Here is a 19,802-nt window from a genome sequence, read left to right as displayed (position 1 = left end):
TAGACCAGGGGTGCCCAATACGTCGATCACGATCGACCGGTCGATCGCCAAACCACTATTGGTCGATCGCGTGATATTAAAATGTTTTTTGTTTTTTTTCCCGCACTTGACGCGTGTACAAACAACGGCGCTAACAACACAACACAAACACGCGAGCTCGTGAGTTCCCTCCAATTGTCAGAACCCTGTTTTTTCTCTTAAACTTAAGAAAGGGTATAAAAATGAGCGGGGCAGCTGGCCATAGTAAGAAGTATCACTTTCATAGGGAATGGGAGCAGGACTTTTTTTTCACGATGACATATTATTTTTTTAGTGGGTAGATCTTTGTGACTTGGTCATTTCAAAAGTAGCTCGCGAGCTGAAAAAGTTTGGGCACCCCTGATTTAGACCATCGTTTCTTTTGATGTGAGTCTGTACAAAGGTTTTGGCTTGACTTTTAACAACGGACTTGTTCAAAAGGGTTACTCTTTGTTTCTCTTAGTATCTCATTAAATATGGCTTTTTTCATCATGTTCAATAAGATGTTCTTTTATTAACATTATTATTTTAAATACATACACAATATATACACAAACAAAACCAAACATCCTTCATTGGAAGAATGATCTGAAATCCTACATTTCCTTAAAATTTATTCACACCAAGAATGCTGTAAAACTGACTTCATTTATTGAAAAGGTTTTTCTGGAAGATGCTTGTTTTGGCTGTATACATTAGATATAATATGGAGTTGCGCTGTAATGAATGTGTGTGTGTGTGTGTGTGTGTGTGTGTGTGTGTGTGTGTGTGTGTGTGTGTGTGTGTGTGTGTGCGTGTGTGTGTGTGCGTGTGTACGTGTGTTTCCTGGTATCGTGTATGCTTTATTTTGTTTTTGTTTGTCTGTAGTTGCTGATATGTGCAAAGGGATGTTATTATATCTAATGTGTTTGAATAATGTTTTAATGTGATATAAATTAAATAATAAATGTTTAAAAAAAACAACAACGTTTTTCCGTTTCCGCCTCCAAGAATGGAACGTTCTATCATCTCGCGAGAAGTGAGTAGAGAGGTCAACGTGGCTTTCGGGCTGAAACGCAAATAAGGGAAAGAATCTGCACACTTTTACAGATATATCACAAATTAATGACTGTGATCGAAAGTCATGCATGATCAGTCAGACATACCAAGTAAGCATACATTTCGAGAGACAGTGGCAGTTGTTCAGAAACCTCCTTTTATTGCTTGCTTGTTTGTCAACAACTGCGTCGGAGGCTCAGACTCAGCTGCCGTGAAGGAAAAGGTGCGTTCATTGGTTGTCGTTCAGCAGCTTGTCAGCGACCATGGCGGAGAGCGTTTCCTCTGGTGAATTCTCGAGCTCTCTGACGAACTCTGCGGGGCTACCTCCGCCGAGGACTCGAATCTTCAAAATCATCGTCATTGGGGACTCGGGGGTTGGGAAGACGTGCCTGACCTACCGCTTCTGCGCCGGAAAGTTCCCCGAGAAAACCGAGGCCACGATCGGGGTGGACTTCAGGGAGAGGCTGGTGGATATTGACGGCGAGAAGCTCAAGGTGGGCATTGTACCTATCGTCATGCGTAACCTGACGAGTTAGATAGATACGAGAATCAATCAAAGGAGTGCTCCACAGTAGAAATCTGTTATCTGCCCAAAAGCGGGACGTACAGTACAATACTTTTAAGATGATTGCACGCCTACCATCCGCAGAGGTTTAAAAAAATAAGAAATAAACCTATTTTGACACAATTAGCCTAGAGCTTACAATTTTTTGAATGAAGGGAGTAAAACAAGTAAAAAATCTATCAAAAATGTAATGTTCAAGTAAAGTGACCTGAAAGATCTACTCAGGTACAGTAAAAAAGGTATTTGTGTTTCATTGCTTTCCATCACTGTACAATGATGTCGTTCAATGATTTTATTTAAATTAAATTGCAACGCTCGCTTGTAACATGTACTATAGACTCAAATGATCACAGTGAATTCATTTTGATTAACACTACAGTTATGTTTTTCCTTTTCTTTGGATTTTTTGGCGATACTTGTTCCAAACGGCACCACTTCAATGGACAGATCCAGCTATGGGACACAGCAGGCCAGGAGCGCTTCAGGAAGTCTATGGTGCAACACTACTACCGCAATGTGCATGCTGTCGTCTTTGTCTATGATGTTACCAACGCTGCCAGCTTCCGCAGCCTCCCGGCCTGGATCGAGGAGTGTAAGCAGCACGCGCTAGGCACAGAAGTGCCGAGGATCCTCGTTGGAAACAAGTGCGACCTACGAGACTCAGTCCAAGTAGGAACAGATGTGGCGCAGCAGTTCGCTGACTCCCACTCTATGCCTTTGTTTGAGACCTCTGCTAAGAACCCAAATAGCCAGGGCGGCATGAGCTCTGGCAATAGTGACCATGTTGAGGCTATTTTCATGACGGTGGCTCACAAGCTCAAGTCTCAAAAGCCTCTGGTGTTGAGCCAGCTTCCTGTGGGATCAGGAGGCAGCATCAACTTGAGCAGCAGCAGGGAGGATGGCACCGATGGGTCGCGGGGCTGGGCCTGCAGCAGCTGCTGATTTTTGGAGGTACCAGACCAATGGTTCATGAGGATACACAAACTGATTTGCAGCTACAAAGAAACGACAGTCGTACATGCTTGTGCTTATATTCGTCAATGACTGTGAAGTATTGGCTGGGTCGCAGGCAGATTACCGTGTTGGAATGAAAATGAGATGGTGCACCTGTATGATCATAAATCACTTCATCTGTGGCGTGTGCTCTTTGCAAACAATAATTACTGTAGCTTTAATACCGAATTTGAAATTCACCTGGATTTGTTACAACAATGTTTGAAATGTGAAATCTAAGCATGATAAAATGTCAGCCGCATTTACTCAGTTTTTCTAACAATACAATACTTACTAAGTTCTTGAGAACTTACCACTAGATATTTGGCAATACGTTGCTCTAACAGTACGTGCTATCACATTCAAACGGTCAGTCACAACTGTGCAACCTGCAACATGTGATGCGACGATTCTTTTGAACTGAGATTGAAGGACACACCTGCAAGAATGACATTAGTAAAAACACCTTTACAGTATTAGTCACAGACTTTCGCTATTCGCGGGTCGGCCCAGTCCCTATCCCCTGCGTGTAGCGGGGATCCACTGTATAGGATTTCTGCATGTATGTGTCAATTTGATGTCGTATATGTATAGGGGTACAACCAACAATTTTAGTAAATGATTAATCAATGAATCAGATTTTTTCAAAATTCACATCCCTTTATTTAAAACCAAACAAACATGACATTTCAAATTGACTGCAGTAAATGCACAATGAAACAAACATTCAGTCACCGGTTTGGAGACAAATCAGTAAAAAATGTTCCAGATTGTTTTCCAAAGTATAATCAAGTTTTATTTTGATTCCACTCAAAAATAACACGAGGGAGCACAATTTTTGTTGCGTTCGGTCTGACAGCTGTTTTCAACTAATGCAAAACGGAAGAGAGCTTGTCTTTTCTTTATTGCGTCAAGTTTTTGAGCTTTAGGATCCCTGTTTTCTATTAAGTAAGTGTATTTGTATATGTATAAACCATTAAGATGGAAACGATAAAAAAAAATCAGCATAAAACACGCTATGCCTATGGTGACAGGGTTAAGAGAAAAGTCAGCGGTAATCCTCTTAATTTCTACTTTGCTAGCTTTCTGTTTGCAGGTATTGATAATATTGACCTATTGGGAGCTACACCTCCCTATTACGTATTGCGACTGCACAAACAAGTTGCCACATAGCTGAAGATGAGCCATAATAATAATATCCTGGCAAGTCTTACTACAGTTAATCTGTGGAAATTTGTTTTTATGTTGTGGGGGAAAAAACGGACGGAAATGGCTGACTCTGATTTTGGAATCATCTTGCCGATTTTAGTTCTAATCAGCATAAAATTCTAACCCAACTTTTTAAAAAAAAAAAATTATTGTTCCCCAGTGTAATCAATCTGCCATCTCGGAGGACACACAACCGAAAACCAGAAAATATTTATTGTTGAGAAGCTGACATTTTGTACAATTAGAAATAAAAAAAAGGATCTTAATGATGAACCGATTATTGAGAATAATAATCAATTATTTGTTGATTACTAATTGTTGCACCTCTATACATGTACTTGATTGTTATATAAATCTCAACATGGTACAGTTGGCAAAGGTAATTGAAATGTGAAATCTAATGGCTTGCATTGTAGTCAAGATGTGGTAGTCAAGGCGGCATATCTACAGTATGTATATATTGTCATTCAACAAGGAATTCTGCAAAGTAGAGAGAGTATTATAACACAGTTAACAAAGGGCAGCAATGGACAACCTCCAGTATTTAGTTTTTTTTCTTGGGATGTTGCTGTTTGGAAAAAGATACCATTGTATTCCTGTTGTCACACATAACTCGTAACTATTCTTTCAGTTAATGAGTAGACTGCTGTGTGTGAGACAGTCCAAAAAAGGTGCCAAACAGTGTATATTAAGGACTAGTGACTTGAGTGACTGTGTGAATGAGGTGCTTCCACCTAAGGCTGCTATCCGGGTCTGGCGCTAACATTACGCGCTAGTCATTTAGCTTCATACAGTCCTCATATCATCCATTTTCTATTTTTCACTCCATTTAAAATACTAATTGAAAATGTATTCATGACAAACAAGATTGGGGTCCATGACCAAACTGCATTAGACAAAAAGTCGCGTAGGATCGAAACGCGTAAACTCGAGATTTAGGTGCATTGATTGGTTTTGTCGTGTAACCTTGCAATAAACATTCTTAACATGTATTTAGTGTCATCTCCAAATAGCAGGTAAACAAAATGACCTTTATAGCAGAATTTATTAATTAAATGGTTTAGAAATTAAAAACAACTCACATTGTGACAACATAGAGGAAGTAAAATACAGTACTCTCATTCACTTACATTCAGATATCAGTTCATATATATTATGTAAGCAACTTATGTACAGTAATTTTCAAAAGAAGGATGCTACTGGAGTGCCTAGTGCTTGCTATCTGCTCTCTCAAGAAAACTAATGAAATGAATTGGCACAATCTTTTAAAATAGTGTCACATCTTTAAGTCGAGTATGATTGTATGACAGAGATTTGTCTTAGGTTAGTCTGCTGTATGGAGGCAACTTGGAGGAAACTTCCTCTTCTGTGGTGCCAGAGTCTGTAGTTTGAGCTGGAGAGTTGAAGAGCCTGTCGTCCCCTCCAGCTCCAAGCAGAAAGACAACGTCAGACTCTCACAGCTGACAGCACGAGGGTTGTAAATGGTCAAATCTCAATGACTTGAAGACTTACCTTGCCAGGTACACACTAACTCAGTATCCCCAGGGTCACACTGTGGAACCAATGTTGCCTACAATACACACAATATAAATGAGAGAGTTGGTTTGTTTGCATATGTTGTTTTGATATTATTTCAGTACAAGTTTAATTTATTAAAGTGCATACAATTACAAGGGCTATAAAGCAAAATATGTATGTGTGGAAAGTAGGGGATCTTAAAAAATCTACAAATATTGGACAACCACTCATTTACATGTTACACATAAAAGCAATGGAACAAGCCAGTGTCTAGTATTTATTGTGGTCTTCATAAAGCAATAGGATTACAGATTAGAATTTAGGTGAGCCAATCAAGCATCTTCTAATTTTAGGATGATTCTTGTTCATCAAAAAGTCCAAAATGATCCATGGTTGTCATCTGTGATCCTCATCAGACATATCCATTTGTCAGTAAAAATAAATGTGTTAACCAGATACTCTTACCAGTTCATCTTGCCTCTGATTATGTTGTCAAGCAGCTTGGACAGTTCAGAGTGCAGTTATGTTTACACAAAAATATTTGTGTACAAATGATTAGTTGTGTACTTGATTCTAAGGTTCTACTGAGCATGGCATAGCTTTTGTTAATCTGATGGTAAATGTAATCACTAATGCCGACAATATTTGTTCCCACCAGTCCGGTATGTGCGTCGTAGCAGCCACACCGGGGTAGACTAGAGCAACCCACGTAGGCAATGAGAGACGATAGGAGCACATTGAGGATGCAGCACAGCAGTATGGTGGCGTTGGCGCCCTTCACCATTCGATGGAGCACGAAAGTCTGTGTGGAAAAAAACAAAGAGCAAGTATGCTTGTTGCACTCTTGTGTGATAACGATAACAGATGGAAATAGGGGTCGTTTTGTGGATGTGATTACCACTTTGGGACTGTCATGATGGTGGAAGACCTCCTTATCTTCCTCTCCATAAGTGAGCGTTAGACAAGAATAGCCCAATACAAAGAAAGAAGCCACACAAGAGAGGCATCCCACTGCCACCATCACACTCACCTGAAGAAAGCACAGTCAAAGAATCAAGTGCACGACTTGCCATTCATGTTTCAATTATAGGCCTGTGCCGCAATACCCAGGCAATATTAAAAAATTATCACCTATAAACATTTACTTTTGTCTATCACTTGAAACTGATGTTTTTCAATACACAGAACCCGTGTACAGGAATACATACCAGTATTGGGTTTTTCCTTTGAGATGCAAACAGAGCCAAAACACCAGGACAAGCCATGATCTGAAAAGAATGTCAGGTCCATGAAGTCGATACATACTGGAAACTAGGGCAGGACTAAATTTAGCATCCATAAAATGATTCCGGTCCTATTTGAAGGAAATAATTATTTTGCAACCATCGTAAGGTTTAAATCTGACTAAATGGCCGTGGCATGTGGAGTCCCTCATAGGTCAGTTCTTGCACCTTTTTAGTTCACCCTGTATCTGTTACCCAGGGTCAAATTCTTCAGAAAGTCAGAATTCATCCACACTTTTATGACTGGTAAACATGATTATTGTAATGGTCTTCTGTCTGGGCTCCCACAGAAGAGCATCAAACAGCTGCAACTCATTCAGAACACTGCAACTGAGGTTTGGACCGGAAGAAAGAGATGAGAACATATTCTTCGTCCTAAAGACAATCCCAGTTGTAGAATGGATTATTCGATGAAAAAGTCTGCTACTTGTCTATAAAATTACTAAATGGTATTTTTTACAGCCTTTGAAATTTTTTTTTCAAAATGTATGATCTTGCACTTTAGTAATTTTAGTAAACTACTTTATTTCCCTGTCTAATTCTAATGTCTAATTCTTTGGCTTTTAAATGTTATGTCACTAGGTGAAGCACACATTGATTTACCTTCTGTACTATCGAGCAGTGGTCCCCAACCTTTTTAGCACCAAGGACCGGATAAATGTCAGACAATATTTTCATGGACTTGCCTTTAAGGTGTGGTGGATGAATACAACAAAATAAAATGATACGACCGGCATAAAAAAAACAACAACGGTGAATCCATTGGATACTCCTATGCAACTTTACTCGCAACCTAACATGAGTAATATGTCCACATCACTGAGGCGTAGGAGAGAATCCGGTCCATTTTTCAAGATAAAAGATCGAACAGACGCAGATAAATAAAAGGGAAATAATGCAAGTTATTTATTCTTTCTTGTACATACCAAATGATACACGGACCGGTCCGAGGCCCAGAGGTTGGGGACCTCTGCTACAGAGTATGACTAAAGCTGCCTTGCCCATGACTTGCCCTAGAGAGGAAATTATTTTTCAAATCAATCTTCTGATAAATTGAAGGATGAAAGTAACCTTTTGAAAACGTCACCCTTCAGTTTAAATATTGTTTAATAAAATCAAAGTCAACATGTTGGCCAATAGATTGGCACGTCCACCGAACAATTCCAAAGTTGTGGGTCTAAATCAGGGATCCGGCTTTCCCATCTGATGTTTGTAGGTTCTCACCTTGTGTGGGTTTCTCCCATGTTGCAAAATCATAGGGTCAAGACTGTAAATTGTCTGTAGCCAGCTTAGCTCGCGGCCAATTCAGGGTGTGTCCCACCTTTTGCCAAAAGTCAGCTGGGATAGACTCATGGAACCCATTGTGCTGTTAAATGTTGCAATTTTGCTATACTTTGGCGCTTTAAATGATTTTTTCATTATTTCCGATGGTAATGTAGAAATAGCTCTCTGGATGTTCTGAACTCCTGCTGTGGATGTAGGTCAATGTGAATGAAGCCAAGTTTCAATTCTTGTTTCAAACAGAAACATAGTAAAGCCAAGTCAACGGTGTGGTGTCTCACCATTCCTCCCCATACTGGGGTCCTGGTTGTGCTCAGCGGGGTATCCTTGCGGAAAAAAGCATCCATGAAGCCGCAGATCACGCAGATAGCCGCACACGCCACTTGGAGGACACCGAGGACGAGTACGCGCTTTTGGTTAAAAATGAAGTACCTGAAGCGGTCCATCTCCAGACGTCAACCTGCTCGATGGTCGAGCTAAGGACGGACGCCAAGGCTGACCCAAGCAAAAACTTAGCTTAGCATTCACGCTTCTAGCTGTCAGTAGAGAAACACAAATCGTGTCTTCGGGAAAAACGACATTGTTATCTTCAAGTGGCGTCAGAGGACTGGTTGTGAAGTTGCTTTCGGTCTGAAGTGTAGAAAGTTTAATCATTAACCTGCCCCCCCCCCCGTGCATGAAGCGACAGGTATACCGGTAGTTTGTCCTGATTTTAGACTGGCAGGAATTTATGCATAACTCCCGTCACACATTAGGATCCATCCATTTTCTGAACCGCTTAGTCCCCACGGGGGTCGCAGGAGTGCTGGAGCCTATCCCAGCCGTCATCGGGCAGTAGGCGGGGGACACCCTGAACCGGTTGCCAGCCAATCGCAGGGCACACAGAGACAAACAACCATTTGCACTCGCACTCACACCTAGGGACAATTTGGAGTCATCAATCGGCCTACCAAGCATGTTTTTGGGATGTGGGAGGAAACCGGAGTGCCCGGAGAAAACCCACGCGGGCCCGGGGAGAACATGCAAACTCCACACAGGGAGGGCCGGAGGTGGAATCGAACCCGCACCCTCCTAACTGTGAGGCGGACGTGCTACCCAGTGCCCCACCGAGCCGCCCCATTAGGATCCTCATCTTCATAAATATTTATGCCAATAAATAAAGTACGACAAATGGCACTAAACACGTATATAACTATATGGTATGAGAGTAACGAAGGCCTCCTTATCTACAGTTTTCACTATTATAGTACTGCAATGATCCACATTTACAACCTATATTTTAGCATTTGTTCCATTGAATAATTTTATTTCATTCAGTCAATGATTTCCAACGATTAAGTAACAGTACTGTTTCTGTAATCAATCGGATTTCACATCAGTCTTCTCGAGGCCAGCCAGAGAATCAGCATAATGTTTGTCTTTTGATCGCCTGGTCAGAGGAGAAATTGCAACTTGGCCAAGAAAATCATATATGAAGCATTGTGCACACCTGAATACAGTATTGATGGGGGGGGGTTCTATACCTGGGGTGTCATAGTGGTGCTATGAAGTGGCAAGTATACACTGATAGCCCAGATGCCAAATAGCAGTCCACCAAATGGATAAATCAGAATGCATATGTACACTGATTGTACTGTATTTAGTAAAAGTTGATAGCAGATTAATTTGTATTTTAGCTGTGACTATTTTGTATCATACTAACAGCTCAATGAATGAAGACCATGTGTATTGTGCGTACGCGGCTGTAAGAATGTGACTCGACAATCAACTACTTTCAAAAATGTATATATTTAGATTGTAAATTGTTAGCCAAGGGAGCAAAATGACAGTGTTTCAATACCCTAAATGTAAACATTAAAAATACTTTTGAGTGCATACTTAAAAATCTTGCCCCAATCTCAGAGGGCCACAGCGCAAAACAGTTTGCCTAGCATGTTCAGCATCGTAACATTTTGTACTGTATTTATGGTACGATATGTGGCTACAGGGAAGACAAAGTGAATCCCAAGCAGCAGGGTGTTATTGTACTGTCCACAAGTTTAATGTGTAGCCTCAAGAGGCTGTGGGAAGTGCCTGTCTATGTTGGAACACATACAGCTCTTGCTTGTACCAGTCAGGGGCCTCTGGGCCATTCTTCCCAGTCGCCTCATGATCGTACCCATAGGCAACGGTCAGCTCTTCATCCTTCTGCACAGCTCTTATTGTTCGGACGCATTTGATCGACCCAAAACGGGGATGAACATACCTAGGGGGTGGGAACAAAACACTTTCAAGCTCAATCACACTATCAAATATTTCAAGTAGTTTTGTACTTACACATCATATTTGCAGTTGGGGGTAAAGGAGTGGTTTGCCTTGTGACCAAGAGAGGCACAATAGCACTCTATCTGGTCAAATGGCTGAGGTACGTCAATCACAGTGTCCTCGTCCAGTGAGATTGTGTTGCCGTTGAACGTCCAGTCTCTGTTGTCCACCTGAGGATTAGTGGAAAACTGGTTCAATGAGAATCTACACAGCAAGCAAAAGCATACAGGTTCCACACCTCTGAGTGTGTGATTCGTATTCCATTATAAAAGGCCATCACGGTGTCTCTTTCAGCATCTGTCTTGGCAAACAGACCTTGGCCAGCTCCTTTAATCAAAGAGTCTGCCACAAACACCCTGAACACAAAAAAAAAAAAGTAAATATGGATAAGTCCTGCAACTTTGCGTCCAAGCGTTATATATATATATATATATATATATATATATAAAAAGCTATTCTTCAGTACCTTTGGCTCTCGTAAGGATCTGGCAGCATAGCATGGGTAGCAATACAAGTGGATGTAGATTTGTCATATGTATATACAGCCCCTTGAAAAAGCAGAACCACATTTGAAATTGTATTGTGCTTTACAGCCATTAGGATGACACAGTGGGGGGGTGGTGTAGCCATATTCCTCATTTCTGGACAGTGGGTTTTGGTTTTTTACTGATTTCTCAAAAATAAATTAAAAAAATTGAAAATACAAGTTATAATCAATGATAATATAATTACCTGATAAAAAAAAAAAAAACTGAAATTGTGATTGTTAGTGGAAAAAGGACTATCCCGGCCGAATCTCTATAATTTAACAAGTTGGAATACGTTTCCCTGTAAAATACAGTGAAATACAGTGCAAAAGGAAGTACATTGCTTACCACTACTCGGTGTGACCTCAAAAGATGGTCTTCTATCCTCAGTGAGGATCAGGGTGGCGAGCTGAGCCTGGATGAGTTCACCATCCACAAAACTTCCATGAAGAGCTGTGCGGCCATCAGGGTAGACGTACGCTAATGAATCACCAGTCAACTCTCCATCCTCGTTCACTTCCCCAAACACACAGCCTCCATCCTGGATGCAACGCGGTGCATACAAAGTATACAAAATAAAACACTTAAAAAAAAAAATCAATTATAGACTTCCGCATGCGCATACACACAATAAAACTATAAATTTATGAGTAAACAAGTTTCCTCATTTTTGTGAACATATTGGTATAATGTAGGCCAAATGATTAAAACAAAATAGCTTTTTCACTCACACATGCACAAGTCAATACCCCGTTGCATTATGGGGAAAAAAGCTACGTTGGTAGCATTTAGCTACAACTACGTACTTTCGAATGTATTTGTGAGTACGTTTTAACGTACTTGCCAGTCAAAACATTTTTACTTCACATTGGCAGCTCCATGCTTCTGTAGAATTATAGGCGGTAAGTCCGAGATGACTCACAGTGTGGTACGCCCAGCATTCCCCACAGCGGATGTTGTCTTTGTACTGGCCCTTAAACACCGGGCGACCCTCTATGTCAAACTCCTGAGCCGGCCCGTTGAGTTCACCATCCACATACGTGCCATGCATGACACCTCCGTCTTCATACGAATACACGCCCTGTCCCTGAAGAACATCATCCACGTAGAAGCCCTCCAAGGTGCTGAGCAGATGAGGCAGAAAAATAGCAGAGCTCTCTCGATTAAATAACCTGAACACAATTAGTACATATTGAATCAATTTGATCCAGTACTTCATTAAAGTGGCTTGGGACTGGGACCTTTACCAATTCTTTATTTAATCAAGTAATTTGTTTCTTTACTACTAGGGGACATTAAAGAACGAGAGCTAGACTATATGCTACTATTACGATGAGTGAAAGAGAGATGTCTATTGGTTCATATGATTGACTACTCAAGGCTACTCAACTAAGCGTGCTGATACTTTGGAAGAATATAACTCATGTCAAAGTAAATTAAGTAGTCTACAACTACTCAATTACTGACTCACTGTGCGTAACTCATACAAGACAATTGCCAACTTTGGGTTGTAAAAAATACGGATATGTTTTTTTCATCTGTGCTTCGACCCAGTTTCTTTTCCAGGTTTTTTGCCTTATATTTACCACATGAAGGAAAATTGATTCAGAGCTGTTTCTCCAATATTGCAATAAATTACTCTGTTTACCATTAAGGACAATGGATACATTTTAAATGATAAATGTTTTATGTGATGAAACGAGTGGCTGATTAGGCGAAATAATGAGGTTACACTGCAATGCATTTATTATAGTACTAGGTTTTGTACAATGTGTGTTGCAAGTTGCCCATTCGGCAACCACTGCAGCCTGGAAGAGGGATTGTCCCATCCGCGGTCCCTTCTCAAGGTTTCTCATTTTCCCCCAGTTGGGGTTTTTGAATTTTGCAGTACCCTCCTCAGAATTAAGATCAGGGGATGTTGTTAATATTTGTCTACTGTGGGCATGCAAGCCCTTTGAGACGTTTCTGTGATTAAAGGCTATAGAAATAAAATTGACTTGACTCTGAGTAAATTTAGCCTGTTACTACTCACCTGTAATCTAATAACTCTGTTACGTTACAAAGTTTTGAATTCTAAATGGGACTTTCCCCTTTGAATAGTATATGGAGGCTGTTATTTCAGTGTTCCTTGTACAAGCCTGAGGTGCTGTGAGAGAATACCACTAAAAATGTCAAGTCAAAGTAATGAAACCCAACAATATCTTCTAATGAAAATACCTTCCATCGAAGAAAAAGAATTTGCCCTTCCCATTTTTCTCTCCGTGTATAAAGTGGCCTTCAAAGCGATCACTGGATGAGTAGGTCACTGTGCACTGTCCATGAGGTTGTTCCTCTTCATCTAGCGGACCTAAACAGTATTGAACTTGGTGAATAATTATAAAATATAAAATTTGTAAGACTAAAGTTATGAAGCATAATTTCAGGACAGCACATTCCTAAATACATCACCTGCCATTCAATGTTTTCAATATTAATATATTTTTATAGACAATAAACAATTTTGGTGATGGACTTACCTCATAGCCTGTACAAACTTAGGTTTGAGACAGATCATGTATTACCTTCTTCCCTCTACTACGCACCAATGGAGCGGTGCTCCCAATTTTGTTGTATACTTTGTTGTATAAGGCACGCTACTCTACTCTACTCTACTCTACTCTACTCTACTCTACTCTACTCTACTCATACCATTTCCCCTACAAGAACAACAGGGGGGTTTGAACAATACATAAAATAAAATAATTTATTATTATTTCAAAATATCATACTCCAAATGCTGAAGGGGATTAGGTGGGGCTACCGTTACACAGATATGTGACGGGGCTACAGACCCGTTAGCCCCGGTGGAGCGCTATCCCTGTCCCAGAGTGACCACTCAGACAAACCCTGGCCGAACATTTTGACCCGAACATGAGACAATCATCTCAGATTCCGCATGCTCATGCTGCGGTTTACGTTTTAGAGTCAGGCTGTTTAACGATTGTACATTATCTGTCGAATGTGCAGTTCGGGTTAACAATACGACCGACGCCTTTAACAATTAAATCTCAGACGTACTGATGTAAAACCGATTGGAACAAAACATGCATTCCTGCACCACTGCCGTATAATACACGTTTGATTTTTATGTTCTTTTCCTCTTTTTGGGGACACGGGAAGCTGCTGCGTGAAGGTGGGAGAAGCCAGACCGCTCTCGTGCGCCTGCCAGACGGCTTTCCTTGTGAAATCGAGTCCCTGGTGCGTCAAGTTGCCGTGGGGGCCCACTAGCGAGCCGTCGTGCGGACATTCGAGAGAGATTTGCCACCAAGATCTCAGATATCCTTTAAATGCGGAGCATCTCTATTGTCTTACCTTCCACGGCCTCCTCCACGTTCTCATCTTCGTTGTCCATACTGCTGAATGATGACCGTCAGAAGTGAACACAGCTCCCACAGCTACAGTGTCCGCCACGCGTGGGGCGTACCTGCGTGAAGCTGGCCCCCCACCCCACGCATAATTTAAGCAAAATAGTCTGTTTCGTTTGTGCTTCGTTTGTGCTGGTTTGTGCAGCAAAAAAATTCGTTTGTGCTGCTATGGTTTTTTAGTTGTGAAAGATTATTTTATAGGTCATCCAGAGTTCAACCAGCCCCCCATCTGCTCAAAATGCAGCACAAACGAAAATGTTTGCTGCACAAACCAGCACAAACGAAGCACAAACGAAACAGACTATTTTGCTTAAATTTTGCGTGGGGTGGGGGGCCAGCTTCACGCAGGTGTGGGCGTCACCAGGACATGGCAATTGCCTTCTGACAGCTATGGCCACTTTTCATACTGAAGCATCGAATTACGATTAGATCGAATGTGTTTATCACGAGTTATCTGATGGACAACAAACAGAAAAAAATGAACCAGTATATACCCAAAATCTATTTGGGAACACGTTTTTTCCCCCCCCGAAATAGTCCCGAATCAGTCCTGAAATACAGCAAATTATAATTTTATATATATATATATATATATATATATATATATATATATATATATATATATATATATATATATATATAATTATACTGGCATATCAATATCATCTATATAAATATGATGATTATTTTTTCTTTTAGGATTATTATTTTTAAATCCTTTAGTTTACAATGTTGACTATTAATTAATAGCGTCACCTTGTGGCCCCCCATGGCAATCAGCACACAATTCATGTGAAAGCATGAAAACAGAACATCAGTACGAATCTGTTGACGTTTCTGCTTGATATGAAAGGGAAACGGACAGAATTTCCAATGTGTGGTTGCCCTTAGGATTTTTGCAACGCCCCCTGTCACAGTGGCTGTCGAAAGAACCATAAGAAACAAAAAAAGTATGGTCTTCCTGAGGACTAACACAAGAACGTTCATCCGAAGAAGACGTCTGTATTTTGTAAGTTGGAAAGGCACCTGCCCTTCACGTGTCTCTGCCTGCCTGAATGATGATTCAAACATGGTGGCCTCTCATATACACTACCATTCAAATGTTTGGGGTCACTTAGAAATGTCCTTATTTTTAAAATAAAATCACTATTGTTTTTCAATGAGGATAACATTAAACTAATCAGGAATACACTCTGTACATTGTTAATGTGGTAAATGACTATTCTAGCTGCAAACGTCTGTTTTTAATGCCATATCTGCATAGGTGTTGCGTTTTGTTCAAGTTGTCCGTCGTTGAGCAAGGAAAACAAAGATGTGGAGTAATAGTTGGTTCTTTATTTGCAAGATCTTGGGTTGTCTCACGGCAGGTCAGTACACAGTGCACTTCAGCAGATGAAAACAACCACCCATAGTTCCGGTCATAATGTTTTCATAGTGTCTACTAGCAGGAATAAGGAAGAGGAGAAAAAAGGGAGGAGAAAATGAGGGAAAAACATATCCTCAGAAGGCAGGCGTTTACTCTGTTATCACCTGAATGTGTTATCTACGGAATGTTTTATATCAATGTGTCATGAAGTTAATAAGCTGTGCCTTATGTGTAATGGAAAAGTTACCAAGCTCTGTGTGCTGTGTCAGTGTTCTGATTAAATAACTGTGTATAAATTATTAGGAGTATTTACACATTGATTGACATGATAAAATATATAAATTAATAGGAATATGTACACATTGATTGACATGATAAGTAAAACAGTATAAAAGTATAAAAAGTATATAAGTTTGTCTAAACTAACAAAAATATGTTGTTGCTCTCTCTTCAGTGTATAAAGGCCCATTTCCAGCAACCATCCTCCAGTGTTCTAACGATCCATTGTGTTTGCTAATTGTGTTAGAAGGCTAATGGACAGTTAAAAAACCCTTGAAAACACTTGAAAGCCTTGTACAATTATATTAGTTTTCATGGAAAACACTAAATTGTCTGGGTGACCCCAAACTTTTGAACAGTAGTGTATCATTTGAGGAAAAGAGAAGCATATATTTATCACGTGCAAGCGAAAGTAAAGTACGTTAGGCTGCCATTTCTGGGAGCCCTTGAGAGAATCCTTTGTAAAAAGGAAGCATCACTCCCCAAACAAGTTTGTTACTCTGTGAGCTTCTCACGGTTTGTGACGCCTCTGTACTCGGAGGGGGACTTTGGAGCCGGAGCACGTCTGTCGATTTGGAGTTATGGAAAATAACCTGTTGAACAGTATGGTGGTGCTCCCTTCTGTACAGTCTGTAAATTGTGGATGTGTTTGTATTACCACTTTGAATGCAAAAAAAGTGTTGAGCCATCAAATTATTTTTATTTTCCTTATGTGGCCAAATCCATGATAAAATATCAATTAACTTTCATCTCAACAACCGTGGGCATCTTCCTGAACCTCTTCCTTTTGACTATGGACATCTACTTTACTTTTTCTTTGGATTGTTTTTATATTGTGTGTTAAATGTTGCCCACTCTGCATCCATTGCAGCCTGGGTTCTGTTCCCGTGTTTCCGCCGATTGCGGTTCTGTTCCCGTGTTTCCGTCGATTGCGGTTCTGTTCCCGAGTTTCCGCCGATTGCGGTTCTGTTCTCGAGTTTCGGGCCGATCGGGGTTCTGTTCCCGAGTTGCCGCAGAGGGCGGTTCTGTTTCCCCAGTTGCCGCCGAGCGCAGTTCGGACTCTCCATGTGCCGCCGAGTGCGCCGACTTTGCCACAGACCAGTGGGGGTCATTTGGACTGGTGCACTTTTACTCCAGACTATGATGCACTAGCAAAAAAGGGAGACCAACAATACTATTCCCACTGAAAATGAAGGGGAGTTTCTCTAGTTTGTTGTAAACAAAAAAAAAGCATTTTGAAAATAATTTGTACAAATAACAGGGATTGAAACTAATGACCATTCTCATTTTCAAACAATGCAGGATGCTCAAGAACATTGATACACCGCCTGTTTGCGACTAATCGTAACTTTTAAAGTTCTTAAGGCCGACTTTAAGGAAGTGTTTCCCGTTTCCTCACCTCTGTCACCATGTGTTTGTGAGTTAAAGCTCTGCTCTGTTTTTCAGATATCTGTCACCGTGTTGCCGTTTTGATTTCTTTATTACTTTATTTAGATGTATTCTTTCACTGATTCTTCAAGATGATGTATTTGGTCAGAATGTTTGCCGTTTGATGTGATTTCGCCTCATTAGATAAACATCTTTCATAAATCTGACCTTCAGGCGCTAAAGTGATGGAAACTGTTATTCATAATAACGGTGTCGTATTTAATGAGAATCACTGATAGTAGTTTTTTGGTGAAATATTTTTTTAATGCTGTAAATAAATGCATTTGTTTTCAAAAAGCTTTTTTGAATATCCATGCTTTACTACTAAAGGCCAAAACCTTTTATGCAATGACCTTTCCTGTCATTTATATTTTTTCACACAAACACTATATCCATCTGCTCCTGGTTCGGCACCCCGGTCAAAATTTAGAACCCAATTCGGCCCGCAAGTCAGAAAGTTTGCCCACCCCTGGGTTAGACCTTCTTCCGCAATCTTGCAGAGAAGGCTCCACAGCTGTGTCTCGATCTTTCTGGCATCCATTAAATAGGTAAATTGAGAAAATGCAGTCTTCTGGTAGTTACTATTACCATAATGAGCGTTAGATACAAGAACCGAGTGAGGATAAGATATCCATCCGTTCGCCTGCCTATCCATCCAGCTCAGTGGCCAAGTGGTAGAGTGTCCGCCCTGAGACTGGAAGGTTGTGGGTTCAAACCCCGGCCGGGTCATACCAAAGACTATAAAAATGGGACCCATTGCCTCCCTGCTTGGCACTCAGCATTAAGGGTTGGAATTGGGGGGTTAGATCACCAACTGACTCCCGAGCGCGGCACCGCTGCTGCTCACTGCTCCCCTCTCCCCCAGGGGATGGATTAAAATCACACGGGGATGGGTTAAATGCAGAGGACAAATTTCACCACACCCAGGTGTGTGTATGACGATCATTGGGACTTTAATCTTTAAACTTAATCTTTAATCTTCCGCCCATTCGTCCGTCCATCCATCCATCTATCCATCTATCCATCTATCCATCCCTACCTCCATCCATCCATCCATCCATCCATCCATCCATCCATCCATCCATCCATCCATCCATCCATCCATCCATCCAGCCAGCCAGCCAGCCAGCCAGCCAGCCAGCCAGCCAGCCATCCATCCATTGGTGATGCCATTAACTCAATATTGTACATAAAATTAATAAAAACCTAATCCTAAAAGCATAAGTGATATTCCCATTTATATAAATGATACTGATATGCCAGCATAATTGGATAATTTATTACATATTTGTAAAAAACTCAATAAAAACCTAATCCTAAAAAAAGTGATATACCATTTACATATGAATGATATTGATATGCCAGCATAATTATATAATTTATTATATATTATTATATATTTGTAAACAAAGAGATACAAAACTAATCCTAAAAGCAAAAGTGATCTTCACATTTATCTGAATGATATTGATAAGACAGTATAATTATATAATTTAATCTATCGTATTTTACCACTGATTCAGGACTATTTAAAAAAAAAACTACAGTATAACATCAAAGTGAGAAAAAACTTGCCACCACTAGGTGGCACTAAAGGTATAAGAGAATATTATCATATTGATGTTTTTAGGTCGCGACTATTTAAATACATGTGAAGTTTCTGATGTTTTGGAGCATGTTCGGGAGTTATTAAGCATTTTCAAAGAAAATATGAAACATCGAATTTGATGTCCCGCCCCCGTCAAAAACTCCCCCAAAATTCCCAGTTGTCCCAGGTCTTACAACCCAAGTTTGGAGTCAATCGGATAAATACTCTCAGACAAAAGTATGACCTCTGTAAATGTGCAAAAATTGGCCAAAATCGGACATTCAAAAATTCACAACTCTTTTCTCGTTCATTTTACACTACGGCTGGAATGGAATGTTACGGGGTGCTACACGTGCATACCAATTTTTATAAGACTAGGTCAAAGTGTCCGAGAATAGGTTTTACTTTAGTAATCTAGCTGGCTCTACGTAAAGAGCCATTTTGTTGTTTATGACAACGTTGAGTGCGCAAACTTTGGTGAGTTTTCGTGCATGTTTATCGGACCTTTACGAAGATAATAAAGGAGTCTGTTAGATTCACGTTTAAAAAAAAAAAAAAAGTATGGACATTTAACATGGATTAAATTTTGGTTCATCCAATAAAATTAGGAGTAACAGCAAATCACTGGCATGATTTGTCTTTTGACAAAAACAGTCATGAAATCATGAAAAGGTTGCCTCTTACATTTTAATTAATGTGATGGACATCGCATTGGCTAGGGCCGCCCCTGGCGAAACAGTACTGTAACCCCAATAAAGTTTATTTCCTTCATGTAGCAAGCTTATGACAGTATCACAAATGAAACGTGAATTGACAAATTTAAATGAACAAGGCGGCTTCAGAGTGGTCGTGCAAAACTAAATGGAGACTTTACTGTTTTTCTGGTACAGTAGCGGTGATCAAGGATCCTCGGTCAAAGTTTTATTTTGGTCCATGTTGTAACTTCCGGTTCCCCTCCTCGCGAGCACTGGGCAGAATGGTCCTGCTGTCAACGGGTTGCA

The 19,802-nt window shown here is 40.4% G+C and overlaps 3 protein-coding genes across 4 annotated transcripts; 1 reads left to right on the top strand and 2 right to left on the bottom strand.

Annotated features, from left to right (window-relative positions):
* The first annotated feature begins 1,021 nt into the window (after window positions 1-1,021).
* Window positions 1,022-4,096, top strand: rab33ba (RAB33B, member RAS oncogene family a). Of its 2 annotated transcripts, none has more exons than XM_037261954.1 (3): window positions 1,022-1,166; window positions 1,307-1,550; window positions 2,069-4,096. In XM_037261954.1, the coding sequence occupies exons 2-3, from the start codon at window positions 1,320-1,322 to the stop codon at window positions 2,561-2,563; spliced, it is 726 nt and encodes a 241-aa protein (XP_037117849.1). In that variant the 5' UTR covers window positions 1,022-1,166; window positions 1,307-1,319; the 3' UTR covers window positions 2,564-4,096. The 2 variants fall into 2 exon arrangements, with proteins under 2 accessions (XP_037117849.1, XP_037117850.1); XM_037261955.1 differs by having other exon boundaries at window positions 1,023-1,166; window positions 1,304-1,550.
* A 755-nt stretch (window positions 4,097-4,851) lies between these two features.
* zgc:113425 (uncharacterized protein LOC541425 homolog) lies at window positions 4,852-8,637 on the bottom strand. The gene is made up of 6 exons (XM_037261956.1): window positions 8,187-8,637; window positions 6,550-6,609; window positions 6,240-6,371; window positions 5,997-6,143; window positions 5,336-5,393; window positions 4,852-5,249 (listed from the first exon to the last, which is right to left on the bottom strand). The coding sequence occupies exons 1-6, from the start codon at window positions 8,349-8,351 to the stop codon at window positions 5,143-5,145; spliced, it is 669 nt and encodes a 222-aa protein (XP_037117851.1). The 5' UTR covers window positions 8,352-8,637; the 3' UTR covers window positions 4,852-5,142.
* A 1,037-nt stretch (window positions 8,638-9,674) lies between these two features.
* On the bottom strand, window positions 9,675-19,795 carry setd7 (SET domain containing 7, histone lysine methyltransferase). The gene is made up of 10 exons (XM_037262981.1): window positions 19,676-19,795; window positions 14,499-14,594; window positions 14,088-14,197; window positions 12,954-13,083; window positions 11,659-11,860; window positions 11,085-11,277; window positions 10,676-10,757; window positions 10,448-10,565; window positions 10,222-10,379; window positions 9,675-10,150 (listed from the first exon to the last, which is right to left on the bottom strand). The coding sequence occupies exons 3-10, from the start codon at window positions 14,125-14,127 to the stop codon at window positions 9,958-9,960; spliced, it is 1,116 nt and encodes a 371-aa protein (XP_037118876.1). The 5' UTR covers window positions 14,128-14,197; window positions 14,499-14,594; window positions 19,676-19,795; the 3' UTR covers window positions 9,675-9,957.
* Between the last annotated feature and the right edge of the window lie 7 nt (window positions 19,796-19,802).

Source organism: Syngnathus acus, chromosome 10, assembly GCF_901709675.1.
Source record: "Syngnathus acus chromosome 10, fSynAcu1.2, whole genome shotgun sequence".
Classification (NCBI taxonomy): Eukaryota; Metazoa; Chordata; class Actinopteri; order Syngnathiformes; family Syngnathidae; genus Syngnathus; species Syngnathus acus.
This window is presented reverse-complemented; position numbering and strand designations above follow the sequence as displayed.

Bases quoted from the DNA above. Each gene is read 5' to 3' on its own strand.
- zgc:113425 (XM_037261956.1), bottom strand. From the start codon at position 8,351: ATGGACCGCTTCAGGTACTTCATTTTTAACCAAAAGCGCGTACTCGTC. The intron at 6,144-6,239 runs GTAATCACATCC...TTTTCCACACAG, and splicing joins ATCATGACAGTCCCAAAGTG to ACTTTCGTGCTCCATCGAAT. The intron at 5,250-5,335 runs GTAAGTCTTCAA...TTCTGCTTGGAG, and splicing joins GTTAGTGTGTACCTGGCAAG to CTGGAGGGGACGACAGGCTC.
- rab33ba (XM_037261954.1), top strand. From the start codon at position 1,320: ATGGCGGAGAGCGTTTCCTCTGGTGAATTCTCGAGCTCTCTGACGAAC. The intron at 1,551-2,068 runs GTGGGCATTGTA...TTCAATGGACAG, and splicing joins TTGACGGCGAGAAGCTCAAG to ATCCAGCTATGGGACACAGC.
- setd7 (XM_037262981.1), bottom strand. From the start codon at position 14,127: ATGGACAACGAAGATGAGAACGTGGAGGAGGCCGTGGAAG. The intron at 11,861-12,953 runs GTATTTTCATTA...TCATCTGCTCAG, and splicing joins TTCTTTTTCTTCGATGGAAG to CACCTTGGAGGGCTTCTACG. The intron at 10,380-10,447 runs GTGTGGAACCTG...ACTAATCCTCAG, and splicing joins TACGAATCACACACTCAGAG to GTGGACAACAGAGACTGGAC.